The 14727-nt window shown below is 53.4% G+C and overlaps 1 protein-coding gene across 2 annotated transcripts in view; it reads left to right on the forward strand.

The window, feature by feature from the left end:
* LOC111161962 (dual oxidase 1) overlaps window positions 1-14727 on the forward strand; it is a 43661-nt gene that overhangs the window by 15141 nt on the left and 13793 nt on the right. For both annotated transcript variants that reach the window (XM_022526065.1, XM_022526072.1), the window contains exons 4-21: window positions 23-187; window positions 1920-2107; window positions 2253-2454; window positions 2601-2767; window positions 3193-3253; window positions 3408-3504; window positions 4686-4776; window positions 5766-5868; window positions 6121-6293; window positions 7443-7618; window positions 7804-7922; window positions 8522-8659; window positions 9326-9439; window positions 10170-10369; window positions 10989-11174; window positions 13271-13496; window positions 13767-13860; window positions 14126-14301. In XM_022526065.1, the coding sequence (XP_022381773.1) occupies window positions 23-187; window positions 1920-2107; window positions 2253-2454; window positions 2601-2767; window positions 3193-3253; window positions 3408-3504; window positions 4686-4776; window positions 5766-5868; window positions 6121-6293; window positions 7443-7618; window positions 7804-7922; window positions 8522-8659; window positions 9326-9439; window positions 10170-10369; window positions 10989-11174; window positions 13271-13496; window positions 13767-13860; window positions 14126-14301 (2676 nt within the window). The remainder of the gene's footprint in view (window positions 1-22; window positions 188-1919; window positions 2108-2252; window positions 2455-2600; window positions 2768-3192; window positions 3254-3407; window positions 3505-4685; window positions 4777-5765; window positions 5869-6120; window positions 6294-7442; window positions 7619-7803; window positions 7923-8521; window positions 8660-9325; window positions 9440-10169; window positions 10370-10988; window positions 11175-13270; window positions 13497-13766; window positions 13861-14125; window positions 14302-14727) is intronic.

Genomic DNA, 14727 nt, shown 5'->3' on the forward strand with positions numbered 1-14727 from the left:
TCCCTACTCCCTCCTACCCCAGGCTCTCGGCTGCAGCGCCTGGTCCCAGCCAGCTATGCGGATGGTGTGTACCAGCCCTTGGGAGAACCCCACCTGCCCAACCCCAGAAAGCTCAGCAACAGTGCCATGAGGGGCCCTGCAGGACAGGCCTCCCTACGAAACCGAACAGTGCTGGGAGTCTTCTTTGGTGAGGCCCTCAACCTCTGGAGGTGGGCAGCCAGTTGGATTGGCTGGACACCTCTATGTCTGAGTGGGGAGTCAGGGAGTGAGGGAGAGAAGTGATGGAGGATCTTAGAAATGCGGGTGAGAGATGGAGGGAGAGGCAATGAGATGGGGTATTCTTACCCAAAACTGGATTTGCCTCTTGGAGGGTATTGAGCTAAAAGACACATCCAAGCCAAGGATAGGAAGAGTTTTATTTAGAACAAGTAGGGGAGAACATGGAGGATATTTCTCAAAGCAGTGTCTTCCTGAATAACAACACTGAGGAAGTTTTAGGCTAAGGTCCATATGGATTCATGAAGGCACTTGTACAATGGGGAATTCCCCCTAGAATTTAGGCAAAAGTCATCTGGGAATGACAGAATCCAGGGCTTTTTTTTTTTTTTTTTTTTTTTTTTTAAACAATTTTCTTACGGGACACCTGGGTGGCTCAGTGGGTTAAAGCCTCTGACTTCAGCTCAGGTCATGGTCTCAGGGTCCTGATATTGAGCCCCACATGGCATCGGGCTCTCTGCTCAGCAGGAAGCCTGCTTTCCCCTTTCTCTCTGCCTACTTGTGATTTCTCTGTCAAATAAATAAATAAATAAATAAATAAAATCGTAAAAAAAAAAACAATTTTCTTTCTTTTTTTTTTTCAGATTTTGTTTGTTTGACAGACAAAGATCAGAAGCAGGCAGAGAGGCAGGCAGAGAGAGAGGGGAAAGCAGGCTCCCTGCTGAGCAGAGAGCCCCATTCGAGCCTTGATTCCAGGACCCTGGGATCATGACCTGAGCCAAAGGCAGAGGCTTTAACCCACTGAGCCACCCAGGCACCCCCAGAGTCCAGGTCTTAATTGATGGAACTCACAAGGGCTAGCAAGGGTTGGCATCAATTGTCTGCCTTAAATTGATCTGATATCTGAGTGGGCAAAGGGGTTTAAATCCTGCAAAGATAACTGAAGAATGTGCTTTGGGCAAGTAGTCATAAAATCACAAGATGTCTGGGGCCTAAAATGACTTTTCTTAAGTCAATAAAGCTATGTCTTGTATTTCTTTTTCTGGGGAAGAAAAAGTACAGGGAGAAAGTCTGGTTGGAGGAGGCATAAATTTGCCTCACATTGAGCTGTTGATGGGACTGCAGGTAAAGAGGAATATGACAATAATCTGGTAGGGACTCTTTGTGGGACCCTATTCTCACTCTTTGCCCCTGTGACTCCTAGGACAGTCTCAGGGCAGGGTTTTGATTTTGGCAAGAGGGTTGGTGGGTGGGTGTCAAAATGGGGATGCTAGGGTGGTTGGCCAGACCCCAGTGACTGTGGGTTGCTGCTCCCAGCAGGATTGCCAGGCTCGTGCTGGTCACCCAGGGTGTCTATATTTGATTCCCGGTGTCCAGTGTTGCAGTGAGACTGGGAGATTCTCTGTGTGGGCTGCTCTCAGCTGCATGTTGGAGCAGGTGTTCCCAGCCCGACTGCCTAGGCACACTCACCAGGGCACCTCCCAGTTACCAAGGAGAAGACCAAATTGGCAATGAAAACAGTTTGGACCAGGGTGTAACAAAGGACTGGGAAGGGTGAAGGAGGTCAAGACTTGGGCTTGCCAAGACTGGCTGAGGAGTCTTTTGAAGCTTCGGGGGAAGTTGGGGAAGGCTTATAGATACTTGATGAAGAAGAGAGAATGGTCCTTAGCTGGTCCTTGCCCTCCCTCCCCTGTTGCGGACAGGCTACCACGTGCTCTCGGACCTGGTGAGCGTGGAGACCCCCGGCTGCCCAGCCGAGTTCCTCAACATCCACATCCCGCCCGGCGACCCGGTGTTCGACCCTGACCGGCGCGGGGACGTGGTCCTCCCCTTCCAGAGGAGCCGCTGGGACCCCGAGACCGGACAGAGCCCCAGTAATCCCCGCGACCTGGTGAGACTAGGCGGCGGGGGTCGCGGGGTCGCGGCCCGACAGGGCGGGGCGGGGAGAGGCTCCCACCCCCTCGCCCACCAATACCCGCTTCCGCTCCCCGACCCCCGGCTCACCCTGGCGGCTCACCGTTGCGGTGCTCCCGCAGACCAACAAGGTGACGGGCTGGCTGGACGGCAGCGCCATCTATGGCTCCTCGCACTCCTGGAGCGACGCGCTGCGGAGCTTCTCCGGGGGGCAGCTGGCGTCGGGGCCCGACCCCGCCTTCCCCCGGGACGCGCAAAGCCCCCTGCTCATGTGGACTGCGCCCGACCCGGCCACCGGACAGCGCGGGCCCCGGGGGCTGTACGGTGAGGCGGCGGGGCGGGCTGCGGCGGCCGGGGCGCGGGGCGGGCCGGGGCGGGCTGCGGGCTGCGGGTGGCCACATTGGCGGTCACTCCGCCGCTCACGTCTTCCCCTGCGGCCCCGGCGCCCTGCGGCCCCGCGTCGCGTGCAGCCTTCGGGGCGGAGCGAGGGAACCGCGACCCCTTCCTGCAGGCGCTGGGCCTGCTGTGGTTCCGCTACCACAACCTGTGCGCGCAGCGGCTGGCCCGCGAGCACCCGCAGTGGGGGGACGAGGAGCTGTTCCAGCACGCGCGCAAGAGGGTCATCGCCACCTACCAGGTCGGTCACACGCCCCGTCCCCGCCTCCCCCCGCTCGGTGACCACACACACACACACCCCGCGGGCGCACACACACCCACACACCTCGCTGCTGCGCGGGAGACTCCGCTGCCCCGCAGAGCCCTCCATCCTCACACAAACAGCCCCCAGAACTGAAGCTAACGTCTAGGAATGGACCCCGAAGATGAAGAGCAGGCCAAGGGCCATTATACACGAGACTTGGCTGTGGTTATTAGTTATTAGCCCACTGCCATCCCATGTTCCCAGTGGGGGACAGGCCTCTGCCCCTGTCCTGTTGGAGTTGCCTCCCTCCTGACTGCCCCTGCCTGGCCCTCACCTCCCACCGAAGCCTTCCTTGGGCTCAGACGGCTCTCAGCGTGGCTGCTCCAGCACTTGCCTCCCTTTTGCCCTGTCTTGACCCTCAGAACATAGCTCTGTATGAGTGGCTGCCCAGCTTCCTGCAGAAAACACCCCCAAAGTATGCAGGTGAGGGGATGCGGAGGGAGAATGGGGGAGCTAGCAGGAGTTTTTTGGATGGGGGAGAAGAGGTGCAGAGGGAGCAGGGAGAAGAGGAGGGGAAGAAGGGTCGGTGGTTTAAGGGCTAAATGTTACTGTCCTCTCTCTTCTCCCCTTCCCCCAGGATACCGCCCTTTCCTGGATCCCAGCATCTCCCCAGAGTTCCTGGCGGCCTCTGAGCAGTTCTTCTCCACCTTGGTGCCTCCTGGCATCTACATGAGGTGAGGGCAAAGCATAAATGTCTCTGTGTTAGGAGGAATGGGGATGTCATTTGAGAAAAATCTGCCCTCAGGAGCCCTCAGGAAAGGATTATCAGTCTGAAGTGTGCTAATTTCCCCAAAGAACAGTGAATTTAGAGGGGGGAGAAAATTGTTTAAAAAGACATCATTGTGGTCTTGAAGCACTTTGTGTCCATTTTCCTACAGCTGGTGTATGTATAACCCCCCAATTAAACACAAGCTAATTGAGGCTTAGAGGGTGAGTCACAAACCCTCCTGGTCTGAAACTTAGGTCTTGACACTACACTGGGGGCATTTGTAGCTATAAGCACAGGACCTGGGTCTTGTAAGCCTTTCTAGGGAATCATAATTTAAAAAGTGTGAGAGCTGAAGAAAAATTTTGACTCCAAAATAATGAAAAGTGAACTTTAAACTAAAAATATACATATTTAATTAAATGTATATGGAACAAAACATCAGTTTACTTTTTACAATTGCATTATAATTTGAAACAATTTGTTGGTTAGGAGCACATGGGTGGTTCAGTCAGTTAAGTGGCTGCCTTCAACTCAGGTCATGATCCCAGGGTCCTGTGATGGAGTGCCACATCAGGCTCTCTGCTCAGTGGGGAGTCTGCTTCTCCCTCTCCCTCTACACCTCCCTCCTGCTTATGCTCTCTCTCTCTCTCACTCTCTCTGTCAAATAAATAAATAAAATCTTTTTAAAAAATTCATAGGTTTGATTTTCTTACTCTGGAACAATTTTTAGATATGCCTAATGATAGCCAAGAAATCATAGCAGTTGACTTATCCATAGACAAGTAATTTCAAAAGAACAACTAAAAATCCTTTTAAAATCTTATAACTCACATATATATGTAATGAATTCTGTCTTTGGGAATCGGGAGAGAAGAGGTGCTCTGAATAGAGCCCCATGTTTGTGTGTGTGCGTGTGTGTGTGTGTGTGTGTGTATACACTCAGTATACACACACACATATACACACACAGAAATGGAGAAAGAGATGGGGGAGGGGAAGCATGTGGATGCTTTGGGTACATTTTTAAATGTTTACAATGGCCTGGCCTCTGGCTATATCCAGTCTTGGAGACCAGCACTGACACCTGACTTTAGGACCCCATGGCCTAAGTCATAAGTCATCACGCCCCCACTCTTTGCATTTCAGAAATGCCAGTTGTCACTTCCAGGAGGTCATCCATACGAACTCAAGTACCTCCAGAGCTCTCCGGGTCTGCAACAGCTACTGGAGCCGAAAAGTCAGCACCGGGGGCACATATGTGGGTGGGCATGTGTGTGTGGTATGTGTGTATGTGTGCACATGCATTTGTGTGCATCTGTGTCTGAGGTATGTGATGCAGGTGGGCAGTAGGGCTGAGGGAGCCAGGTGTACATGCTCAAAAACCAATCCTCCACCTCCACCTGAGGGCTGTGTGAGGGACAGCGAGGCCTGTGCAGGTGTGGCACTACATTCATTGCTTCCTTGTGGGTTTTTCTTCTCCTTTGTCAGCTCTGAGTCCCTTGTAGGCCTTGGAGTACCCCAGCCATCCCACCCCTCCCCCCAAGGGAATGTCCCAGTGAGACATACCTAAGGCAGTGTGTGAATGTGTATGTTGAGGGGGGAGCAAGGAGGAGGAAAGAATTCTGAGATTATCAGGGATAATCTGTCCCCCTCAAACCAGGCCAGTGTGGGTGAAGAGCATTGACAAATAATTTAAAGCAAAATCTGATACTTTGTGTAGAGAAGAAGAGAGGTGGGAGGAAAAGGGAGAAGAGGAAAGCACAGGAGAAGAGTCACAGAGCTGAACTGAAGAAGACCTCAGTGTTCTCCTAATTGTTTTATTTTAATTTAACTTAAATTAATTTTATCCCTAATGCCCTTTTTATTAAGGGGAAGGCACTGAGTTCAGAGAGGTCCTGTGATTTGCCCGTGGTCATACACCTGTTCACTAACAGAGCAAGGACCAAGACCTAGCTGTTCTAGTGCCTTTGTCGATCATAATGTCAATTCTCCTAAGTGGAAGTAAAGTTTTAGATCCCTTGTGTTTGTGGGGACTTGTCTCCCAGCAGCATGAGCTTTGGATGGGGACATCACTCACCCTGAGTGAGGAATCAACCTATGGAGGAGGAATGGCCTGCTAGTTTTAGAGCAAACACCAGCACCGGGTGGGCCGAAGACATGCACTGTGGTGTGGGGAGATCCTGGCTGCTCAACCTCCAGCCCCGCCCTCTCTCCCCATTCCCAAAGCATCCAAACCTGCAAAGAGCTGAGGACGTGGATGCGCTGCTGCTGGGCATGGCCTCCCAGATCGCTGAGCGAGAGGACCATGTCGTGGTCGAGGATGTGCTTGGTGAGGCTGAGGCTGTCCCTTCAGCCTGTGCCCTGCTGGCCCCTGGGTGGGGCTTCTGCTGGAGCTCCCATATCAGGGCAGAGAGGGTGCCTGGGGCTAGGAACCTGTACTCTTTAACTGCTGAGAGACCTAGTAACCATGGTTCCCTCTGTGTGACTTCAGTCCCCTGGGGCTGGTTGGAGCCTGGGTCCTGGGCCAGTGTTGCTGTGGTGGCCCTGAGCTCCCTCAGACTCTCTGCTATTTCATCCCCAGATTTCTGGCCTGGACCCCTGAAGTTTTCCCGCACAGACTACCTGGCTGGCTGCCTGCAGAGGGGCCGGGATCTGGGCCTGCCCTCTTACACCAAGGCCAGGGCAGCACTGGGTCTGCCTCCCGTTACCAGATGGCAGGACATCAACCCTGCACTCTTCCAGAACAACCACACCGTAAGGAGGGGTTGGGACCCAGAGGGCAGGGTGGGAAGGTGGAAGCACATTGGCCCAAGACATGGAAGGCAGTCAGTGAGATACAAACACTAGAGACAAGTCCCTGGGGAGAGGGATGGGACTCACCCAGGTGGCATCCCAGTGTCATACACCACGATGGGAGTTACCAGACCAGCAGGATTTGGCAGTAGACCTTGTGACTCTGCAAATCTAGCAAATGTTTGTTGAGCATCTCTTGCATGCCGGGCACTTAATAGGCATTATCTCATTTGCTCTTCCAACAACCATCTGAGCAGGTGTAGAAGATCCTTGACCCAGGAACAAGCTGTACTATTTTACACTTTTCTGATACTCAAGCTGCGTTTGGGGAGTCAACTGTCACGCCCTGAGCTATCGCCTGGGCAAGCGACGTTGCTTGCCATCAACAGACCAGTTCTGGTCACCTTACCGTCTTGGCATAGTGGCATTTCTACAGTTGCATGCTTGCTTTATTGCTTTGGTCCTTACTGTTTTATAAGATTGTTGAAAAGTGGAGAATTGAAAGGTTGATGAAGAAGCACTATGCACATGGGGCTTGTAAGCTTTATAAAATCAATATAAAGATAGGGATCACCGGGCACACCAAAAGTAGCAAATCTTTATCTTAACTGGGCCTTGCTGGAATTAAGCTGGGCAAATGTTTGTTTACATTGCAGAGAAAAGAATTAAAGTGAAGGTCAGGTAGAAAGTGCTGCTCATATAATGTTGAAGTCTGTCTCCAAAAAGCAATGTATATGAAGGGATTTGATTTTTAAGAATTTTTTTAGCTCTCAAGAATAGAAACCTTTTCTAACACATCATTCTACCTTTCCAACTTTTGTATCGATTTTGATCCTCAACTTTCATACCTTTTTGAGAACAATCCACATGGGGAACTGGCTGCCCATTTTATTCCAACTTTCTAAAATAGGCAGCTGAGTCTGTGAGTGAGTTTCCATAAATGAGTTAACTTGTGTAAAGCACTTAGAATGGTGCCTGGGGCTTAATAAGTGAGTAATTGTCACTGTCATTTATTATTATCATCCCTGGGGCTGATCCCTGCAAACTACCTCTTTGCCTCAGGGTGGGTGCCAGGTCCTTGCACTCACTGCTATCCCTTCTTGGCCCCAGGTGCTGGAGGCCACAGCTGCCCTGTACAACCAGGACCTGTCCCACCTGGAGCTGCTCCCCGGGGGGCTCTTGGAGAGCCATGGAGACCCTGGGCCCCTCTTCAGCACCATCGTCCTCGACCAGTTTGTGCGGCTGCGGGATGGCGACCGCTACTGGTTTGAGAACACCGGGAATGGGTAAGGCCTGCCTGGGTCCCTTCCTCAGACTTCACTTTGGCCTGGGCCCCAGGCCCTCTGTGTATAATGTCAGCAGCCCCTTGATTCCCAGCTGGCCTCCCCCTCTCCTTGGCCTCTCTGAGCCCTGGGCTAGAGCAGGCATTTCTCTCCCAAAACAACATCTCCCCAACTCTCCCACCCCCCAGGCTATTCACTGAGGAAGAAATCGCAGAGATCAGAAACACTTCCCTGCGGGATGTCCTAGTGGCTGTCACCAGCATGAACCCCAGTGCCTTGCAACCCAATGTCTTCTTCTGGCATACGGGTGAGTGGCCCAGGGGATGCTTGGAGTGGCCTGGGGTCTGGTGTCTCATCCCTCCTCAGCTGTGGGCCTGGTTCAGGTGTGGCTGGGCAGTAGACTTCAAGGAGGCAGTGAGTCATGGTTCTGCCCTTGGGAACTTTGGTTCTTGGCACCAAGGTGGCCACATGCGGTGTGTAGTTTCCCTTCTGCACAGCCCCAGGGGGTACCCAAGTGGGAGCAAGACTGAGACTCAGAGAGACCTAAGGAGGAGACTCTCATCTGCTGGGCTGAGCCTGGGGTGGGTGTGATATCAAGAAGGCCCAGTGCAGTGAGGCTATCCTAATCCCACAGCTGTGACAAGGGCAGTGCTGTGTGTGGTGTGTGTGTGTACATATGTGTGTGTGAGGGAGAGAATGGCTGAGGCTAATTTGTGACCCCACTTGCTACCTCACTAGGCAAACACCCCATTCTTGGTATAATGACAAGGGTAAGCAGCTCCCACACCTCTGCTACCCAGAGGCCCCCCCACCCTATGTTTCCTGCTACCCTAACCTCCTCAGTGATTCTGTACCAGAGCCTCTGGCCCAGAACCCTCAGAACTCTAGCTTCCTCTGCCTCCCCAGGAGACCCCTGCCCGCAGCCAAGACAGCTCGGCACCGAGGGCCTGCCAGCCTGTGCTCCCTCCATCGTGCGCGACTATTTTGAAGGCAGTGGATTTGGCTTTGGGGTCACCATCGGGGCTCTCTGCTGCTTCCCCCTGGGTAAAAGTGATGGGCAGGGTGGTGTTGGGTGAAATGCAAAAGCTGAGGGGTGGCAGTGGGGTGGTTTCATCTAGGACACTGACCATGCAGAGTACTGTTTCTCTGGGCGTATGACGAAAACATCAGAGCAGGAGGGGACATGAGAAGTGTTTGACCCGCAGATAAGTCAGCTTCAGGGAAATTTGCCTTTCTGTCCTCCTGGAGTCCCTCCAGGGCCCTGGTTGGTCAGGAGCCACAGGGAATCCAAATCTCACAGTTACTTGCAGGAGCCTGGGCCTGGGAAACTGTCCAAGGCAAACCCTGCCTGAGAATCAGTTGAGAACTAGCTGGGGCAGAGGCTTGAGACCTAGACTTTGGCATGGCCATGTGTGAGTCTACCAGGAGCATGGCAGAGCAGGTTCAGTCTCTGGCACAAGGACTCTGGCCTTAGTCTCCAGCTGGCAAGGGACCTGAGTGGTGGAAGCCACAGAGGCTGTGCTGGTCTTTTGGAGGATACTCAAAGCTCCCTCCCTACCCCCCAACCAGGGAGCTTCACAATTTGAGACAACTGAATGAGCTGACCTAAGAGGTGGGGAAAGCAAGGGGTCTTGCCTGTTAAAGGGGCCACTGATCTCACCAGACCCCCCACCCCTTCCTCTGAACATCCTCCTGCCTCTGCCCACTCAGTGAGCCTGCTTAGTGCCTGGATTGTTGCCCGGCTCCGAAGGAGAAATTTCAAGAGGCTCCAGGGCCAGGACCGCCAGAGCATCATGTCTGAGAAGCTCGTGGGGGGCATGGAAGGTAGGTCTGGAGCTGCCAGGGCAGTTCGGGGGAGGACATGACTCAGAGCTGCAGACCACCCCCACCTCAGCAGCCTAAGGAAAAGGCCTCCCTTTTCTAGGCCTCCAAGCAGATCAGGGCAGGTGGGAAGAGCCATGGAGGCATCAGGTGGACTTTGGACCTGGACTCCTTCACCCTCCATAGATCCTCCCCATGGTCCCACAAAAAGGGGGTGTGATGGACTCATGGGGAGGAGTCACAGGGCCCTGACTACATTTCATAGGCTTACCAGGACTCTTTAGAATCCTCTGCAATGGATGCTGTGTGGCATCTTACCCTGCAATTTCAGGCAACAGAGAAGAAATTAATGGAAGTCCAGAGTCACACTGATGGAGGACTGGGATCTGGATTCCACCACTTGGGCTTTTGGGCCTTAGGCAGATTTTTTTAATCCCTTTAAACCTATTTTTTTCTTATCTGTTAAACAGGAATAATAATAGCACTTACCTCACAAGTTTATGAAGATTAGATTAACTAGTTCACTCCAAGTGGTTGGTACAGTATTGGGCACATAGTAAACACTCAGAAAATGGTAGTTGTGCTTCACATGGGCTACAGGCACAGCAGGACTCTTGGGGAGGGGCCTCTGTACCTAAGAAGGGGCCAGGAGCTACAGAGGCCTTGACCTAACTCCAGCCGGAAGCCGGCCTCATTCATCCTGGCCCCAGCTGACCCAGCCCTGTCTCTCCAGCATTGGAATGGCAGGGCCACAAGGAGCCCTCCCGGCCTGTGCTGGTGCACCTGCAGCCTGGGCAGATCTGCGTGGTGGACGGCAGGCTCTCTGTGCTCCGCACCATCCAGCTGCGGCCCCCACAGCAGGTCAACCTCATCCTGTCTGGCAACCGTGGACGCCGTGCCCTGCTGCTCAAGATCCCCAAGGAGTATGACCTGGTATGGCCCAGCTGGTCCCATTCCTGGGCCACAGCCAGGGAGGCAGCCAGGTGGAAGGGAAGGAACACTGAATCAGGAAGGGTTTCTGGCTTCTAGTCCCAGGCTATGGTACCTGATAGAGAGAGAAACATGAACACGTTCGTCCGGCTCTGGGCCTGTGGGGTGATGTGATCTCCCCAGTGCCGTCTTCTTCCTGCAGTTTCCCCCCCTTTCTAAGGATGCTCCAGTGGGCCCTGGCTGGGAGTCCTTGGAAGAAGTCAGGCCCTCTTCCTGCCCTCTGATTATAGGATCTAGTGAATTGTTAGAGATTTTGGAGAGGAACTCAATCAGAGGCTGGTTTTCAGCTCTGTTTGACTCCTGGTCCCTTCCATCATCTGTCCTCCCTGCCTTCCCTTCTCTTCTCCAGTGCGAACAGAGAGGGAAGGATGGCTGCAGACATGTGTATCTGAAGGCAGTCTCTGCACCTATAAGTGAGCCCAGAACCCCACTGAGCCCAGGACAGAACAGTAAATCCCTTTTATAAGGACACTCTTCCCATGGCCTCCGATAGAACTCACACAAAGCTCCTGGCCCCAGGAGGCCTCCACAAAGGGTTGCTCTCCCTGTCACCACTCCATAGGTGCTGCTATTTAACGTGGAGGAGGAGCGGCAGGTGCTAGTGGACAACCTCCGGGCGGCCCTGAAGGAGAACGGTCTGAGGTTCCAGGAATGGGAGCTGCGGGAGCAGGAGCTGATGAGGGCAGCTGTGACGAGAGAGCAGCGGAGCCACCTCCTGGAGACCTTCTTCAGGCACCTCTTCTCCCAGGTATGTAGCTAGGCTCGGGTCTGTCCGTGCATGTCTGCTTGTGGTGGTGCCCTTGCCTGCGTGCGGCCATGGGGTGACTCCAGGGAAAGTCAGGAGCCCTGACACTGATAATCAGGCCTACCGCACTTTGGGCCCAATCACCTGGCCTTTCTGTAAGGAGATGCTCTGACGCCTACCTGTGCGACTCCAGGGAGGCCACGTCAGAAGCTTATCTGCATGTGTCACTCAGCTTTCTCCTCAGAACTGTCCAGCCTTTCTGCCCTCACTTAACTTATTCTGGCTAAAAGGCTGCAGAAAGCCTGGGTCAGTGTGGGGGCAGTGAGGACCTTTGGTCCCCCCTCCTTGGTGGAGTGCTGCTGCCAGAGGCCTCCATGGGGCATTGGTGCCCACCTTGCATACTTCCAAGAACTACTGAGAGGATGTGGGGAAACAAGACAGGAAGAGAAATGCAAGGACTCAAGTCCCTATCTGGCACAGAAATAAAGTAGCCTGGGTCCAGGAGGGTGGAGAGGAGAAGCTTGGTAGAGATAAGATCCATCCAGCCCAGGCCCCACTCAAGGACTCTGTCATGCCTCTGGGAAGAAGGAACAGCCACAGAAGGGAAGATAACCAGCACAGAATGATGGCTACAAAACAGCTAGGAGCTAAGCAGTGTAGGAGTTCAGCAAAGGTGGTGAGTCTTTGGGCCAGTGGACAGTCATGGTTCAGGTCACATTTGGTGAGAACTTAAAAAGAGGTGGAAAATTTTTGGCTCAGAGGAAAGGAGCAGGAGGGACTGCACAGAGGTGCCCAGTAGAAGGGCAAACAATTAATGTTTGAGGAGAAGGAGCAGGGTTGGCTGGCCTGGGAGAAGATTTGTGAGGGAAGAGGCCATTTAATGGTCATTTGTGATGTGCCAGGCACAGGTCTTTTGTCATTTACTCCCCAAGCCCATTGAACTGGAGTATGCGCTAGAATGGAGGGAACCCCGGGAGGGGAGACTCATTGCCAGGGCCCGGTGGGAGGCCAGGGCACCTCTACTCAGTTGGGAACTCATCAGGACTACAGGGACTCCTTGTGCTGGGTGTGCGAGGGTAGGCTACTATGACTTGGGGGTAGCTGCCAACCCTCTCTATCTGCACAGTGCTTCCAGTTTTCAAGACATTTTCCACACAGTTTCTCTTGTTGATTCTCACAATAGCCCTGTCAGACAAGTAGGGCACATGAGGAAAATGAAGGCCAGACAACTGGAGAGACTTGCCTGTGGTCACACAGCAAGTGGGTGGCAGAGCTGGGACAGGAACCTGGTCTTTTGCCTCTAGCCCCAGGCTCTTTCCACTAAAGCTCCTTGTTTGAAGCAACAAGGTTTGCCTCATGAAATCATAGCCAGGTTTGGACCAGGGGCCCCCGGTTGACAGGCAGGAGAAACAGGTCCTGTGGCCTGAGGTCTGCCTCCTTCCCCTGCTGCCTGTTCTTGGGAAGCTCCTGGATGGGCTGCAGATAGCCCACTGTGAGAATTCTCCTTTCCCAAGCCCAGCTTTTTCTCAATTCAGCTGAGGCTTTTTTTTTCTTTTTTTTCCCCAGTTAAAACTCCTTTGGGTGTAAGAGCAAGCTTGTACTGACAAAGGATCAGTTGACTGAGGCTACGGTGATGTCTCAGGAATTCCAAAGGGAGGACTGTGTCCTGGCCTGGAAGGGGTGAGGAAAGGGAGAGTTGCCAGCCAACAGGGTCACTTACTTCTCTCTCTTAGCCTGCCTGGTTTTCTCTGTATGTTTACTTCCCTCTGTCTGTGTCTCTGAGCACTTGGAAGAACATGGTGGTCCACAACTTCTGAGTTTTCTTGTGCTCAGGTCAAGACCTGGGACCTCTTAGTCCCATTCCACATTGCCTGCTTGGATCAAGTGTGCATCCCTGGTCCACCCAGCTAACACAGAGGACCAGAGCTCTGTAGAACAAATGGCCCCAGGGACCACCTGCAGGGCACAGGGCAGGTGCTCAGGAGATGGTGGGGGGCAGATACCTGGAAAAGGCAGCTTCTATAACCCTCAGCTGGACTTCAAATCAAGGATACCTTGTCTCCTTCTCTCTCCCTCCCTCTGCTGCTGCCCGGGGGCAGGTGCTGGACATCGACCAGGCAGATGCAGGGACCCTGCCCCTGGACTCATCCCAGAAAGTACGGGAGGCCCTGACTTGCGAGCTGAGCAGAGCTGAGTTTGCAGAGTCCCTGGGCCTCAAGCCCCAGGACATGTTTGTGGAGTCCATGTTCTCCCTGGCTGACAAAGATGGCAATGGCTACCTGTCCTTCCGGGAGTTTCTGGACATCCTGGTGGTCTTCATGAAAGGTAGGGGAGAAGGGAGTAATCGTCCAGGTAGGTGGTGATGGAAGGGGCTAGAGACTGAGGCTGGAGGGTAGCTGACCCATTGGAGATGGGGAAGTGCCAGGCCAGGTCTCCAGCCACAGCAGACATCTGGGAGCACTCAGGTAGAGATCAGGAAGCAGAGTGACCCCTTGTTGTGCTCAGCAGGGGGTCACACTCATGTGAGGCCCCTTCTGGCCAGCCTGGGGTTTAGGCAGGTAGGTTGGGGCTCTCACAGGGTCCTCCTCCTCCCAGGCTCTCCTGAGGAGAAGTCTCGCCTTATGTTCCGCATGTATGACTTTGATGGGAATGGTCTCATTTCCAAGGACGAGTTCATCAGGATGCTGAGGTTGGTCCTGCGGGATGGCCAGAAGAGTGGGCCAGGACAGGGACTGCTGGAGGAAAGGAGTGGGGACATGAAGGTGGGAACAGGAGGGTACAGAGCAGGGGCCATATAGCCGAAGACTGTTATAAACTAGGAGGGGGCTTGGGATTTGGCCAGTTGGGGCCCTTCTGTATGGGCTCCGAAGGCCTGGTGGGATGGCCAGTAGGCCCTCTTGTCTAGGCCTCAAGCTTCTTTTCCGGGCCTGATGGCTTCCCTCCCCCATCCCCAGGTCCTTTATTGAGATCTCCAACAACTGCCTGTCCAAGGCCCAGCTGACGGAGGTGGTGGAGTCCATGTTCCGGGAGTCTGGCTTCCAAGATAAGGAGGAGCTGATGTGGGAGGACTTCCATTTCATGCTGCGGGACCATGACAGCGAGCTCCGATTCACGCAGCTCTGTGTCAAAGGTGGGGCGGCCTGGGCTTGGGGCTGACTGACGTAGCCATTAGACACAGCAGGCACAGTGCCTTGGGCCCACCTACACCTACTTTTAGAAGCCCACAGAAATGTTTTAATCTCTTTAAAATCAGAAGAAGGAATATAATAATAATGAATAGGTGGCAACATATCCAGCTTGGATTATATCCTTCTATATACCAACATGACTGCAAAAAATATTTACCTTTTATAAATACATGTATTTACTTTTTTTTTTTTTTTTTTTTTTAAGGGCAGAAGTGGTTTAGTAAGTTGTCAGTGCCTAGGGCCCACAAGAGTCCTAATGCAGTTTTGTCCCAGGGGTTGGGGGGCAAGGCCGGGATTGGGTGCAGGGACAGCGGATAAGATTCTGCCTCTCCCAGCTCTCTGTCAAAGCCCCTGTCGTGGGTGCCCAG

The sequence above is a fragment of the Enhydra lutris genome, unplaced genomic scaffold (assembly GCF_002288905.1).
Source record: "Enhydra lutris kenyoni isolate GAN:26980312 unplaced genomic scaffold, ASM228890v2 scaffoldscaffold4, whole genome shotgun sequence".
Classification (NCBI taxonomy): Eukaryota; Metazoa; Chordata; class Mammalia; order Carnivora; family Mustelidae; genus Enhydra; species Enhydra lutris.